The following is a 14,639-nucleotide window of genomic DNA, read 5'->3' as shown; positions in this document are numbered from 1 at the left end:
AAAGCCTTGGATGAGCGATCAAATCGTGACAATGAGAAAGACCCATAATGGTATCCTGCATCAATCACGCAAGGTCGGGTTCCCAGCAGTTGGGGGCTATCGACAGCTGCAGCCCTATGAGGGGCGCATCATCAGAGTCTCGTGTAGCAACAATCTGGACTTCGTGTTCTGAAGATGCATTCGGGGGCCAGAGAGTTGCTCGGAGCTCGATTGGGCCCCGGGCCTACAAAGCAACAACGATACAACGGCGAAAGGGTGATCGGTGCCCGGGAACAACCAGGCTTTGTGCCACATGGACTGGTCGTATCGGACATGGGTTGACTGCGAGCCAGGGAAACAAGGGGGTGAACGATGCGTGACTCTTGTGGATGCAGGGCATGGGGAGGAAGGCCAGGGAGGCTCATGCCAAACTATGGGGTCCGTCCTTTTGACGAGTCGACCACCACTTTTACGAAGCAGGAGGTTAGTCCTTTTCTCGCGTGCTGTTTGCGGCCTAGCCTCCCCTTCCGCCGTCCGGGCTCGCCGTTTGGAGGGGTCAGAGGGGCTTGCGTTTCAAGCGGCTCCAGCATGTTGCAAGGGCGCGCAAGGGCCGACGACCCCGAGTCGTGTACACGCACGTAGCTCATTAGTGCTATGGTAGTGTCTATTACTGACGGATGAGCATTTGGCTTGGTGCTGTAGACGTGTAATGTAGGCTTCAGTTCGGAGATCACTGTTCACCCAGTTCGGTGGATGCATTTCGATGCGTGTCAATCAGCAAATGAATCCTGCCTGACTCAACACTGAAGCAGCCTTCGCATCTGCTCTGTCCCTCTTTCGCGTGGGCTAGGAATGGAGGTATGGTGAAATACGGAGTGCAGTATACAGCGAAATCTGCCTTGTGATTTTCTTCAAACACCAATCACTCGTCACCGCTCGGTGCTCACCACGCCTGCAACGTATTCAGTACGAAACCCGTAGCCCGCATCGGTGAGCGTGCTTTGCGATGACCAATTCGCCAGTGACTGGGTCATCGAACCCAAGTCGTCATACCCAGAAGATGTCACCGTGCTCCTGCTCGCTGCATAGAAGTCGGTGACTGTGGATATTGCGCATGTCATCGCAAACGGGGTCACAGCCATCTTGCGGTGTGTCTATTTTCGCACTGTGGCTCAGTAAGTAGAAGAGCGAATCAGGAGCGCTGTCACCGCCACTAAATGACCCTGCGCCATCACCCAAGAGCATAGACTGGCGACCCCGAGCGCTTGAAGCCAATCAAGGGGCCTGGTGCAGTGGGGGACGCTTAGTAGCCACGTTTTCTGGCAGGGGAGCAGACCGCATCTGCACGATGGCGCCAATCGCATCGGCCTTCGCCTACACCAGCACCGTGTTACGCCTGTTCTGGGAAAGCGTTTCAACTGCTGGCCGCAGTAGCAGCAAGCGAAGAGGTTGTGTCACCACCCACAAAGGTGGTTTTCATGGTTGGGCCCGTTCTCTGTTTGGCGTCTTCTGCTGCCCTTATCGCTCAAACCGGAAAACCCAAACCACACAATTCGCTTCCGGTCCACTCGAATGGAGTGTCAGTCCCCAGACGCGAGCATGTCGTCCAGAACCCACTCTTCCAAATCTAGCATCTCGAGCCTAATCCCTGCCACTTTGACATTTCCGCTGTTTGGTGCTGTGAGGAGAATATGACGATACGTCTCTTGTGACTTGTCCACCACGTTTCGACCGCGAGGCGGCACGGACTCTCGTTTGCGCATTCCGGGGAATTGATCTCCTGGTAGCGACACCTCCTCCAAACGACTGCTACCAAGGACAGGGTAGTGCACTGTGTAGTCCGGCCTGATGTTACGATGCTTCTCGGGGTCGTGAATGGCTTGCTGGAAGAGAGCATGAGCCAACTAAATCCGGTGTACTTTTGCTCTCATTCGATGCTCACTGTACGACGGAGAGGGACCGGAAAAACATGCGCTCCGTGCTGCTTCCAGTCACGTACGAGATGGGCTCTACAGCCACCGCCGGGCCCGAGAGACATGTCCGCCTCTGTAATTTGGCCATTGCCGGCAGCGATTGGACCGGCACCGACATCCAACGCTCCGGTGAGCCTTGAGGCGTTTATTGCATGGGCAGCAGGATGGTTGTTGATAACGAGTCATCAAGGGACAAATCCATCAGGATGCGCTCTCTGTGCTGGGGTGTTTCTGGGTTAGGCCACCTAGGAGGTATTGTGTAATACACCAAGCCTCCGTACGGGCTAATGCAAGTGCTAGCGAACTAGTCCTCGGACGACGCGGTGAGGCACTGCTCTCTTCCAAAGTTTTAGCCTTCCAGGGGTTGTGTCCTCAGACCCTGGCCCTGGTCCGAGCCCATAGGGCTAACCATCCAGTTTGTGGGAACGCTTTGGCTTATCCGTGATCTTTGGGACTTTGGTCAGTCTGATTTCGGCAAGACCCTTTGCTTCATCAAAGACTATAACTCGCGGTGATTTCGCCCCCCCATCTTCAGCCGGAGACTCACTTTGTAGAACTGCTCTTGACTCTCCCTCTCATAACAGCTCGCCGTTGCCTTCGATAGTCAACGAAACCTCCTGACAACAGCTTGCCTGGACGGTTCCCGACGATAGCAGCCCGCGACACCTCAGCGACGTACCCGTTCACCATCGGCTCCCTCCCTCGGCACCGTCTCCTCCCGCACACCCTTCTTGCTACTTCCAGTATTGATCGACACGATTCAGCAAGCCTCATCAATAACTCGTGTTGACCAACCACGGGCGTAAAGCATCTAGGCCCTACGGTCCGTATCCTCGGTGTCTATCGATAACGCTTCCGGACCATCAAGAGACCTAGAACATCCTCATCTACGCGCCATTCGACGCCTTCTTTGGCCCCGCGCAACTCCTCTGAAGACAGTGCTGGCCCATAAGCCTGACCACATCCTCCGAGAGTCGGCCTCCAGCAGGATCTATTTCTCACAGACGTCCACCACTTGCCCATCAATAACCTCATGCAGTGCCATTGAGTCCAGTGCCTCCATAACAATGCTCGCGCTCGAGCACAACCGCCACCAACAGTTCGACCAACTATACGATCTCGAGCAAAGCATCCAAGCACCGTTCCCGGGCCTCACCATGGACATGTACGAGTCGGCCGACACATTGAACAACTTTCACCCTCTCCCATATTCCTTCTTCGAGAACCCGTCCATGTTCGCGACGGCTCCGATGCACTCGATCAAGCAAGAGATGCACCAGTTCCAGGATCTACCGCCCGCTTTAATCTCCTCTGGCTCGGCGCCGTCGATCCCCAGCGCGTCCTCTTCCACGGTCGGGTCACCATACTCAGGCCCTGCACATGTGATCCCCAGTCAGGACGGATACGACCACGCGGTAGCTTCCTATGGCCTCGGCGTGATGCCGGCAATAGTCAACCACGAAGCTTTTGCGCAAGACATTCTGGGAAACGCGATGGAAGCCGAACTGTCACTGTCGAGCCATGAAAAGCTTCCGGACAGTTTTGTGGGTGAGTGTGCCGATCTTTCCTCTTCTCAATCTCGGCCGCCGCGGGTTGCGCCTCGCACAGCCCAGGGTGAAGCCCGATCCGTGCTTCCGCTTTCATCATCGTCACCTGCCCCATGTCTGTCCTTGACTGCATCACCTCAATCATTGTCCATCAATACCTTCTTCGATCAGCGAGTCCCCACTGTACCTTCAGTTGCTTCCAGTTCGGTCTTTTCGACTGCAGCCCACTCTCCCACAACCGACCAAACCCGAGCAACACCCATCTTCAAATCACCAACGACACCTGCTTCAGCATGTTCGAGACGGTCTTCTGTGGTCTCTCCTGTGAACGCGAGGAGCTTCCCACCCACGTTGCGCTCGCACACCAGCTACGCCTCTCATGCCCATATGTCCCCTCGTCCTGCTGCTCATCACGCACCACAACAGCACCAAGCCGGTCATTTTCAGTCTCATTTCTTTGCTCAAAGCAGCGGTAACTTCATCCCACCGCTCGAAACATCTTGTTCGTCTCTTCCGCCTGTCTTTCCTTTGCCCATGAAGTCTCTCCTGGACTATTTCCTCGACCGTGCATCCTCTTATCTGCCGATCACTGCTTGGTTCCGGCTGGGAAATGTCCACTAACGACCGTCATATACAGATCCCTCCTTGATCCACGCGCCCAGAGCTTACGGCGACAACGCATTTTCCGAGCAGGGCCCGTTCGCAGCCAGCTTGCACTCGTACACTTCACCTTCAGTATCGCCAGCGCCATCCCCGCGACCATACGGCGTCTACCCCACAACGCAATTTTCCGACCCGCTAACAAACGCGAACTACTATCAACAGCAACACCTAATGAGCCGAAGACCGTCCTTGGCATCTTATGGGTCTGGCGTCTCGCACCCCAGCCCCTCCTCACATGTAGACGAGGATGGCTCGGAAAAGGGCAGGTGTCCCCACCCTGACTGTGGAAAGGTGTTCAAGGATCTGAAGGCCCATATGTTGACTCACCAAGCCGAACGACCCGAGAAGTGCCCAATTCTGACCTGCGAGTACAACCTGAAAGGCTTCGCGCGAAAATACGACAAGAACCGACATACATTGACCCACTACAAAGGCACCATGGTCTGCGGCTTCTGTCCTGGATCGGGCTCCCCGGCGGAGAAGAGCTTCAACCGAGCAGATGTCTTCAAGCGACACTTGACTTCGGTGCATGGTGTCGAGCAGACCCCCCCGAACAGCCGAAAGCGAAGTCCTTCCGCCAATAACCGAAAACTCTCTAGCTACTGCCAAGACGCCACAGGCAAGTGTTCTACCTGCTCGGCAACCTTCAACAATGCTCAAGACTTCTACGAGCATTTGGATGACTGTGTGCTGCGCGTCGTCCAGCAAGAGGAACCCTCCGAAGCAGTCAATGCCCAGCATCTTTCTCAGATCAACAACGACCATGAGGTCCAAGAAACTCTCGACCGTCACATGATCAAGACGGAGGATGCTCCCACTAGCTTTGCTGACGACGATGAGGACGAGGATGAAGAGGAGGACGAGGACGATGAGGACGAAGATCCATCCTTTAACAGCCGGTCCGGCAAGGGGGCTCTGAAATCCCACAAGCACCCCGCCTCCGCGCGAGCCATCATTGGGGGCGGTATCTCCAAACCCGGCAAGTCGCTGAAGAAAGGTATGACTTGGTCCAAGGGCGGCGTCGCTCTTGTCGGCAAAGGTCGCAAGAAGAGAAAGCACTACCCCCCTTCCTGGGGCATGTCGGCGGAGAAAATGCGGATGAAGAAGCGCGTGCTCTGCGTATACGATGGCCAGCGCCGCCTATGGAAAGATGACATGATGCTCCACAACGAGTTCGAAGTCCGAATGACCCTGCCGGATGGCAAGAACTATGTCACCGACCTCGACGTGGAGACTCTCAAGCGAGCGGAGGCCTTTCACAATGCCACCGCCGAAGAGAGAGGACATTGGATGCCGACAACCGAGGACGAGGGCCACACCTTTGACCTCAACGCCCTTATGGCATGATCGCCTACTCGGCAAGTTTTATGTGTGTTTTAGTGGTGCGTTTTAGCGATTTGGATACGGACCTCGAAGTCCTTGAGTTCAACAGAGCTCCTGTCTTTATCATTCTAATGATGATGAGCATCTCAATATGACCACATGGATGTCGATGGAAATTCAAAATACTGAGACGACATGAGGATTTGGAACCGACTGTGAATATGGGATTGCCTGGCAACGGACGGGTTCGGTCTTTGAAACCACAAGAAGATACCCGATGACCTCCCCAAGGGAGCAAAAGCTTGTGTACGATAATCTTGTAGGGCAGCAACCGCGCTGAGCGCTGGTGGTATCAAATGCAGCCATCGGAATATGACTGAACTGAGTCTCTCACTCGAGACACCCATGAATGGACCACGAACGGTGCAAACGTTCTTGCTGGCTTTTTCGGTACAGTGCTAGGGTTGTGGGCTATCCGTGGCTATCCTTCGCTGGCCCCCAGACTGTCTCCAGGTAAGCCTGGGCAGGGCCTGGGCTTGCCGGCTCGCTGCCTTAGGCAGTAACTCTAGTTAAGAACCACACGCCAAGCTTTCCGTCATCGGCACGCGGCAAACAAGCGAGCGGCGCGACGACCTCACTGCCTACTCAAGAGTGAAGTTACTGACGATTGACTCTCTCCTCAACCAGCCTCAAATTCGCCGGGCCTCCACCGACTGCAGAAACTTCTAGCGTTTGCTCTGGCACCAAGACCGAGGCCATAATCTACTACTGCTGCTGACCAGGTTGTTTGCGGCGAGGGCCGCCGCAGCTTTCCCTCGGAGATGGCGAATGATGTCCCTCTGGGAGAGCAATATAACTACGGCGTCGTGGTTCATGAGGCTCCCAAGTTCGACCTGGCCGCGTACATCTCAAACTACAAAGGCTCGCCAGACTCTTCACCGAGTCCTGTGACTTGTGCTAACATTCCCACGTAGGCCGCACCGTCTTCCGCCGCCTCCACCTCATCGCATCATGTTCCACCGTCCTGGCCGAGGAGGCTGCTCGACTGGCTCTGATTGAGGCGAAGAGAGGCAACGATGTCCGAAACTATCAAGAGGCTGTCGCACTGCTTAAGTGGGTGTCAGCTGGCAAGAACCTAGACAATCTTCTTGACCCGTTATGGGCTGCTCAGCAAGAGAAGAAAAACAACGCAGAGACGGCTCGCCTGGAGAACGAATTGAAGGGCTACAAGAACAACCTGATCAAGGAGAGCATTCGAGTACGTGATGAGACTGGTCCTGAGCCGCGGGGTGTCTGCTAAGACTACAAACAGATGGGGAATGAAGACCTGGGAACACATTACTACACCATCGGCGATCTCAACAACGCTGTCAAAGCATACTCCCGCATGCGTGACTACTGCACAACTGCTGCTCACATTGCGTCGACCGCATTCCGAATCATCGCTGTCGCAATCGAACAGAGAAACTGGCTGGCGGTCCAGTCACAGGTACACAAAGTCCGGAATATTCAGCTGAAGCCCGAGGAATCTGCCAGGAACCAACCCAAGATACAGGCAGCAATGGGCCTCCAGCAGATGTCGACCTTTGATTACCATGAAGCTGCCATCAGCTTTATCCACACTGATCCCAGCCTCGGAGACACTTACAGAGACGTGGTCACGAGCAATGACATCGCCGTATATGGAGGGCTGTGCGCCTTGGCGTCCATGTCTCGTGCTGAGCTTCAGAGCAAAGTTCTGGAGAACAGTAATTTCCGTAATTTCCTTGAGTTGGAACCGCACATTCGTCGAGCCATCACCTTCTTCTGTGGGAGTAAGTATAGTCAATGCCTGGACATTCTCGAGTCGTATCGAGCGGACTATCTTCTTGACATTTATTTGCAGCCTCTGGTGGCAGACATCTACAAGCGCGTTCGGACGAAGAGCATTGTACAATACTTTCAGCCCTTCAGCAAAGTTACCCTGGCAAGCATGGAGAAAATGTTTGGCTCGCCCACACACTCGAGCGGAGCAACCGACGAAGCTTCAGCGAGACGGGTGTTCCTTGAGGAGATCATTGCCCTCATCGAGGACGGTAGGCTGGATGCACGGATCGACATGGAGAGCGGCGTGCTTGAAGCCGTCCAGCACAATCAACGAGCCGAGGCCCAGCAGTCCGCCCTCGACATGGTTGACGCTTTTGTTCGCGAGGCTCGAATGAAGCTGATCAGACTTGAAGTCGTGAACGCCGGTTTGGAGGTCAAGCCACCGTCGAAGAAGAAAGGATGGGGCATGGAGAGCGAGAATTGGGACGATAGTGACGTCGCTTCCGCAGACCATTCGGGTCAATCAGGCCCTCTTGGACCTGGTGGCAGAGACATCTTGGGTTCAATTTTGGCTGCACGCAAGGGTGGATAGGATCCCTCGCACAAGCGGCAGAGGCTTAATGATGACCGGGAAACGATCTGACTGGCAAAGTGGCGCCAGCAGCGACACAAATGCCAACAAACCATGTCATCGATGGAACTATTCAGCATCACATGGAGCCTGGTATCTTGGTGGTCTTGCCATACCCAGTCCAGGGTAGGGGCGCAGTCGTGTTCCATCGGAGGTACAAAATACCCCGATCAGGGCAACGCATCAGTCCATGAGCCCCCTCCTAGTGGCTCAAGTGCTTGCCGTGTCGGTGGAGGGCCTGATGACAATACATCGCGGCATGGGTATGCGGCGAACCGGTCCCGCAGATACGGCTGTATCAATTGATACGGAACATACCATCCTAGATGATTGGTTGCATTAGCGCAAGGGACAACAGCCCCATCTGGAGTGTCGAACAAAAGTCCGAAACTAAGCAATTGAACCCGATTGTGGGGACATCCCCTGGCCTCCATGATGCTCAGCATTACACAGGAATGCGTGAATCATAAACGTTGCAGGATTCATCCTGATCCTTCACCCCGTGCGAGCCCTGGTCCCTAAGCAGTTGAGCCAGTCACGTCCCATATCCTCGCTCCGGTGCCCGATCACCGTGAGGACCAGATCCTGCGAGGGCTTAGTCAACATGTGCGACGCACTGGTCAGGGACCAACATGCGAGCCCTAGGTGGCCCAACACGAGATGACTCGCATACCGACTGATGTCGGTCTGAATCTACCGAAGCAAGGCCGGCCACGGCGGGCCAGTATGTACCACTGGTAAGCAGAGCCCGATCGAGAACGCCGAAAAGACGTTCTCGTAAGCACTTTGTCTATGCTACTCAATGCCCGTCTGTGGTTAGTCCCTACGACTGACTCAGTAAACGGCATTACTGTGGTAGTCTGATGGGGTCTTCTGATTTCTTGAATCCCGACACTTTGACCAGAGCAGCCAGGGGTGTAGCGGCATGGGTGATCGACAGGGCATACACGAACCACCCCTTCTTGGCCGCACTTCCTATTGTACACACTGAGCGCATTCGCCGCATAGACCTCGATACAGGTGATCTCAACCGCGAACAGGTCTTTCCCATCGTGCATTGCGTTGTCAAGCACGCGATGCTATGGCTCCTTTAGGATATTCGAACCCTCCAAGCGAGGCTGCAGCTATGCCCTCCCAATCGGCTGGCGGTGACAAGGCTTGCTTGGTGGACGGTGCAACGTCGGGTGGCGACATGCCCTGGGCACATGATGCGAAGTTGTAGACAATTCCTCGGTGAGCGGGGACTCACGTCTGCGTTCCACGACCGGGACCACATGCCGCCTAGGATATAGTCTGTACAGGTACAGGGTGCAGGGTGTTAGTGTCACGAGTAGTGCTTTGCCGGGGGGGTATCGCAACACGATAGGGCTTGGCTTGAGCTCTGTATTGAATATCAGTCGAAAGAGCATTGGATGACACCGCATCGTACGAATATGTCTAGCACCGACGAGACGTCAGCTTTCAATTGGAAGAGTGCAAAGGCGAGACGAGACGGTTCAAGCATGGTGACTTTGCCGAAGTAAGCACTACAACTCAGTCATGGGCAAGCGTCACAATACAATTCTACTGGACCAGTACACCAGTACGCCAGTACGCGAGTACCAGTATCTGGTCGCTTTTGCACACGGACACTATTTTCTCGAACACTTTCCGCAACGGGATAACACAATCGACCCAAAGGGCCATTGACCACTGCCGGGCGGGCTACGATGCTGGCGCCTTTGCAAAGAAACGCATTAGGCGTCGCAATATGATCGTCGGCTCCTGCAGAAGCGGTGATACGATTTGTAGGTACTGTACGAGTACTCCAAAAGAGTAGGAAAATGAGAGAAGCGTGGAGTAAAGCCTGATTGACTGGCAGGTGAAGCGTGTGAGCCTCTAGATATTTCTTCCTGCACCGCGTCGCGTCGCGTCGCGCCTCGACAGAAATGCAAGTCTCATCGGAGATTCAGCATCATCGTTCTGTATGAAGTACGCGACTGACCCGGCACCAAAAGCAGCTGTGACCGCTACAGTCTCGTTCCTGCGACTGCTTTTTCACTGTTGCCCGCAGTCGAGCCAGGACGAACTGACTCGCGATTCATTGACATGGCAGTTCCGTCTCACTGACTTATCTACGTCCACCAATTTCTGCAAGTCTGAGAGGTCATTGCTGTGCTGTACCCGCCGTGCCGTGGGCTTATCTTCATTGCCTTCAACTTGGAAGCGTCCGCGCCCCAGTAAACACGTCCGGCCCCGCCTCAGTTGCGATGGCGTCCGTCCCGCTGTCGATCTTCGAGATGGCCTGATGAACCTCCAGCTCGGTCATTTCCCTTGTACGAGGCCGAGGTCACTCAGAAAGAACTGAAGGTGCCCTGTGTCGGGCGTCACGCCGACGCCGTGGTTCGCCGTTCCAAAGGCTGGCCGTCCTGTGAATGAGTGTGCGGAAGCAGAGTTCCTCCGATGCTGCGGAGACATTGACCCTCCGCTCCATGTCGACGACAAACTTGCTGGAGGGGATATATTCTCAAGATTTCATGGGCCAGGACATCGGAGTTCCTTGATTCACAACTATCCGACTATATCTGGAGGAGATTCGAACTATTGCTGATTTGTGTAACAGGTTTCTCCTGGACCTCTCAGATTTGGGCTGGTTCTTAGCCGCAGTATTCATCACCGTTCGTCGCGATGACGACCGAGCCTCCCAATTCATCGATCCTCCTGCGAGGTGGGACTGTCCTCACTCACGACAAGACTGACCATGTCATCGCCCTCCGTGACACGGATGTTCTCGTTCACAACGACATCATCGAACGTGTCGGAAAAAATATTGATCCTCCCAGCAGCTCCACGGAAGTTATTGACTGCAAAGGGAAGATCGTCTCTCCAGGCTTCGTGGATACCCACCATCATCTCTGGCAGACGCAGCTGAAAGGTCGGCACGCCGAGCAGGGGCTCGTCGCATACATGTATTCGGGTATGGTCATACATGAATTCTCTTTCGTATGGTCGCCGGATTCTGACGGGCTGTGGCTCTAGGCAATATGATGTCCTATGCCTATAAACCAGAAGATATGTACTGGGGTCAGTTATCGGGCTGTCTGGAGGCTATTCATGCGGGGACAACAACGGTCCTCGATCATGCGCATTGCGCGTATACGCCCGACCACGGTATGTATCGGCCTGACCTACCCTGCCTCTCAAGAACTTAATAACCACCCCCTGCAGCTACATCTGCACTGCAGGCGACTCTCGACTCGGGCATCCGCGCTATCTTCGGGTACACCGTTCCCACACGCGTGGCGCAGTGGGATCAATCCCAGTGTGTTCCTGAGCAGGATCCCATGCCCGAGTGGGCGGTTCAGCAATTGGGCGATCTGCTCCAGAAACATAACAGCGCCGCATCGCTGGTGGAAATAGGCCTGGGTTTCGACCTCTGGTTCCTCCCCAAGGAATTGGTCCTGGGCACGTTCCAGACTCTCAGACAGAAGGGATTAAGACTGGTTACGAGCCACGTCGGGCGCAATGCCTTCATGGGTGAGATTATTTGCTGGCATATTTCCCTTGGTCGTGGCTGACTTGACCCGTTGCAGGTCTCCATTCCCATGTCCAGCTACTCCAGTCTTACGATCTCCTGCGGAGCCCCTATCCGCCGTTGGCATCGTCAGCAAACATGCCGTACTTGCTTCTATCACATTGCAATGGCATCTCGCACGAGGACATGTCCATGCTCGCGACGACAGGGACGCCGATCTCAAGCACCCCCGGCACGGAATCTCAGATGGGCATGGGGTTCCCTGTCGGCCTGGACCCAGCACTGAAGTCAAGAGAGACTGCGCATGTTTCTCTTGGCGTGGACTGCCACACCAACGACCCTTCTTCCATTCTCCTGCAGGCACGCATGCTGCTACAACTGACGCGAGTGGGAAAGAACGCCAAGATTGTCGCACAAGGGAATTATCCCTCCGAGAATGTCACCGGCACGTCGGAGGAAGCGTTCAACCTTGCAACAATACGTGGAGCCAGGTGTCTCGGCCTCGGGGATGCGATAGGGAGCATTGAGGTGGGCAAGAAAGCCGACCTGGTCGTCTTCGACGCAGCGGGCAGTGTAGGTATGTTGAGTGCCGTCGAGTACGATCCTGTTGTTGCGATTGTACGATTCAGCGAAGCTGCTGATATCGAGCACGTCATTGTGAACGGGGTGCTGAGGAAGCGTGGCGGAAAGCTCGTCGCTACAGACGTCAGCCTGGACAAGATGGGGCCGATGGAGTGGAAGGAGACGGCCGAACAGGTGCGGCGTAGCCAAAGGGAGATCCAGCAGAGGATTAACGGTCTCAGCCTCCAAAAGGCGCGTGAGACACTGTTGGGCATGTATCATACTGACACTAGTCGACTGGTTGACGCCGAGTAGGATTGCTGCAGGCAGACAGCTCTCCAGGAGCTGTCGGGTATAAAGGCGCTCCTCGACATTGCCTACATACCAAGTACAGCTGAACTCCACTCCCCAGCACACCTTCCACTGTAGCAGGGTATCCCAGACTCCAACAGTTCCATTCCTTCCTACACAGTATCTACAACTTGCTCTTGTCGCGTCCCTGCCGCAACACCACACTATCGACCCTCCTCCCTTCATCATCCTGTTCCGCCACTTCCAAGACCGGGAATTCGGCCGGCATGATCCGCCGCGGCGTCGAGCCAGGGACGACACTATACTTTGAAAAGTCCGTCACTCCCTTCTTGCGGAGAAAGTCCTCGTCCGTGACGAGCAGACCGTTGACCTCTTCGGCCGGAGACCGGAGCATTGCGAGGATGGCATCGCTGTAGATTGTCTGTAGAAAAAGGGCGCGCAACCACGGTCGCCTCGGGGTTAGCCACTGCCACCTGCGCCCGTGGGGGATCGGGGTATGTATGTACTAGCAGTCAGCACTCACAGCGTGTCTCAGATCCTTGGCGAGGTGAGGTTCTCGTCTGGTCGAGTCTCGGGTGGCCGCCGATTCGATTGACTTTTTGGCCAATCCTCGCGCGGTTAGCCACGGTGACCATGTACTGGTACACACACGCTTTGCCGGAGTACAGTATTTTGACATGTTGATTCGAATCCACGTCTCCACGACCAAGACAAGGACTTGGGGCTCGGCCAACTCACCGACGCAGGCCAGATACTCGTGATGGCCATGTCCTTCCTCCCCTGCCTGACAAAGTCCATGGCCAGGCCTTTGGTCAAGACACTCATGCCGACCTTGCCCATGGCGTAGGCCGTCTTGCCGCGGAAAAACCGCGAGTAGATGGGCGGCGAGACGACGATGATCCGCCCCTTCCAGCAGCCCTGCTGCTGGTGCTGGTGCTGGGTGCTGAAATGCGGCAGCGCGGCGGCGACGGCGGCGTACAGGCCCTGCGGATTGACCTGCTGGAGGAGCAGGAATCGTTTGACGGGCGTGGTCTCGACGGCCGACCACCAGATCGCGCCGGAGTTGTAGATCAGCACGTCGAGGCGGCCGAGTCGGCGGACCACGTCGTCAACCACGTCCTTGACGTTGTCGACGTCTCGGACGTCGATGCGGAGGGCGAGCGCCGACCCGCCCGCCTCGGTGATCTCGCGGGCGACCGTGTTGATTGTCGATGCTGGGGAGTTGGGGTCCGGGGGGAACGAGGACGGCGGGATCGAAGAGGCGTCCGACGTCGTTTTGGCCGAGACGACGACTGGGGAAGTAAGTACATAGTACGTGAGTATGTAATCAAATCATCTATGTTGGAGCAGATGCGCTCGATAAAAGCGCATATATGTGGGTGCGTGGGTGCGCGTGTGTTGACATCGTGGTGCAATAGACCAGCCAGTGAGACACGGATGAAATATAGACAAACACTCCGTGGAGCGAAATAGACGTGTGCACAGGAGGCAACTGGCTGGATATGGTGGTCCTCACTCACCATAGTATCCCTCCCTCGCGAGATCGATGGCCACTTGACGACCGATCCCGCGACTCGCTCCAATGATCAGGCACACTTGTTTGTTTTGCGCGGCCATCGCGAAGAGGGTGCGACTGGGACGTGAAGAGTTGTCAGCGAAAATACAGTCGTGTTGATCCCTGAAGATGCTGCGCCGGGTCGTGTCTTGACAAGCTGCGTGAACCAAGGCTCAATGTCGTAGGTTGTACGGAGTATAGAGATGCCAAAACGAGTTGACTAAAGTATATAGAAGTACGGTACTGTACGTAGTATGGAGTATATAATATATAACAAGTGGTGTAGGTTAGGAAGGACCCCCTGAGTGATGGCCGTGGCGGCAGCAGTCAGGTCTCAAGAGAGTGAGGAGCACGCCATGCACGCATTACTACATAGTATGTACGTCGGCCCTAGGTTGGAAGATCACTAATACATACTGTACATAAGACGGTGTATATTATCCAGGTTGAGTGCTAGTCGCAACCACTTACGCTTGCTGTCGCTGTCGTGGATCGAGCCTGATGTGCCTCGGCTGTTGATTACTGTAGCTACTCGTCAAAAGTCCAAAAATAAACGGCCAGAGCATGCAATGGGGAGAGGGCTTGGAGATGCACCTAAGGAGAGAGAGCTCGGCAGGGGTAAGAGACTGACGAGGCTGAGGCTGAGGCTGAGGCTGAGGCTCTTCATCTATTGCATCACCGAGACCAAGTATCTACTTGCTACGTTACCACCGCACCCAAACCTTCGTGCTACGGGACTGTACTCTGTACGTACTCTTCTCACATCGTGGTCTCG

At 55.2% G+C, this 14,639-nt stretch overlaps 4 protein-coding genes across 4 annotated transcripts; 3 read left to right on the top strand and 1 right to left on the bottom strand.

Annotated features, from left to right (window-relative positions):
* Positions 1 to 3,019: 3,019 nt before the first annotated feature.
* On the top strand, positions 3,020 to 5,509 carry G647_02686 (uncharacterized protein; the record flags this gene model as incomplete). The annotated part of the gene is made up of 2 exons (XM_008727032.1): positions 3,020 to 3,500; positions 4,137 to 5,509. The coding sequence occupies 2 exons, from the start codon at positions 3,020 to 3,022 to the stop codon at positions 5,507 to 5,509; spliced, it is 1,854 nt and encodes a 617-aa protein (XP_008725254.1).
* Positions 5,510 to 6,306: 797 nt separating this feature from the next.
* Positions 6,307 to 7,883, top strand: G647_02685 (uncharacterized protein; the record flags this gene model as incomplete). Its single annotated transcript, XM_008727031.1, has 3 exons — positions 6,307 to 6,427; positions 6,460 to 6,743; positions 6,798 to 7,883. The coding sequence occupies 3 exons, from the start codon at positions 6,307 to 6,309 to the stop codon at positions 7,881 to 7,883; spliced, it is 1,491 nt and encodes a 496-aa protein (XP_008725253.1).
* Positions 7,884 to 10,589: 2,706 nt separating this feature from the next.
* On the top strand, positions 10,590 to 12,312 carry G647_02684 (uncharacterized protein; the record flags this gene model as incomplete). The annotated part of the gene is made up of 4 exons (XM_008727030.1): positions 10,590 to 10,878; positions 10,941 to 11,072; positions 11,130 to 11,438; positions 11,495 to 12,312. The coding sequence occupies 4 exons, from the start codon at positions 10,590 to 10,592 to the stop codon at positions 12,310 to 12,312; spliced, it is 1,548 nt and encodes a 515-aa protein (XP_008725252.1).
* A 160-nt stretch (positions 12,313 to 12,472) lies between these two features.
* Positions 12,473 to 13,926, bottom strand: G647_02683 (uncharacterized protein; the record flags this gene model as incomplete). Its single annotated transcript, XM_008727029.1, has 4 exons — positions 12,473 to 12,730; positions 12,833 to 12,904; positions 13,048 to 13,601; positions 13,830 to 13,926. The coding sequence occupies 4 exons, from the start codon at positions 13,924 to 13,926 to the stop codon at positions 12,473 to 12,475; spliced, it is 981 nt and encodes a 326-aa protein (XP_008725251.1).
* Positions 13,927 to 14,639: the final 713 nt, after the last annotated feature.

This window comes from Cladophialophora carrionii (assembly GCF_000365165.1).
Source record: "Cladophialophora carrionii CBS 160.54 unplaced genomic scaffold supercont1.2, whole genome shotgun sequence".
NCBI classification, from domain to species: Eukaryota; Fungi; Ascomycota; class Eurotiomycetes; order Chaetothyriales; family Herpotrichiellaceae; genus Cladophialophora; species Cladophialophora carrionii.
Note: the sequence above shows the minus strand (reverse complement) of the source record. Positions and strands in the feature narration are given on the sequence as shown.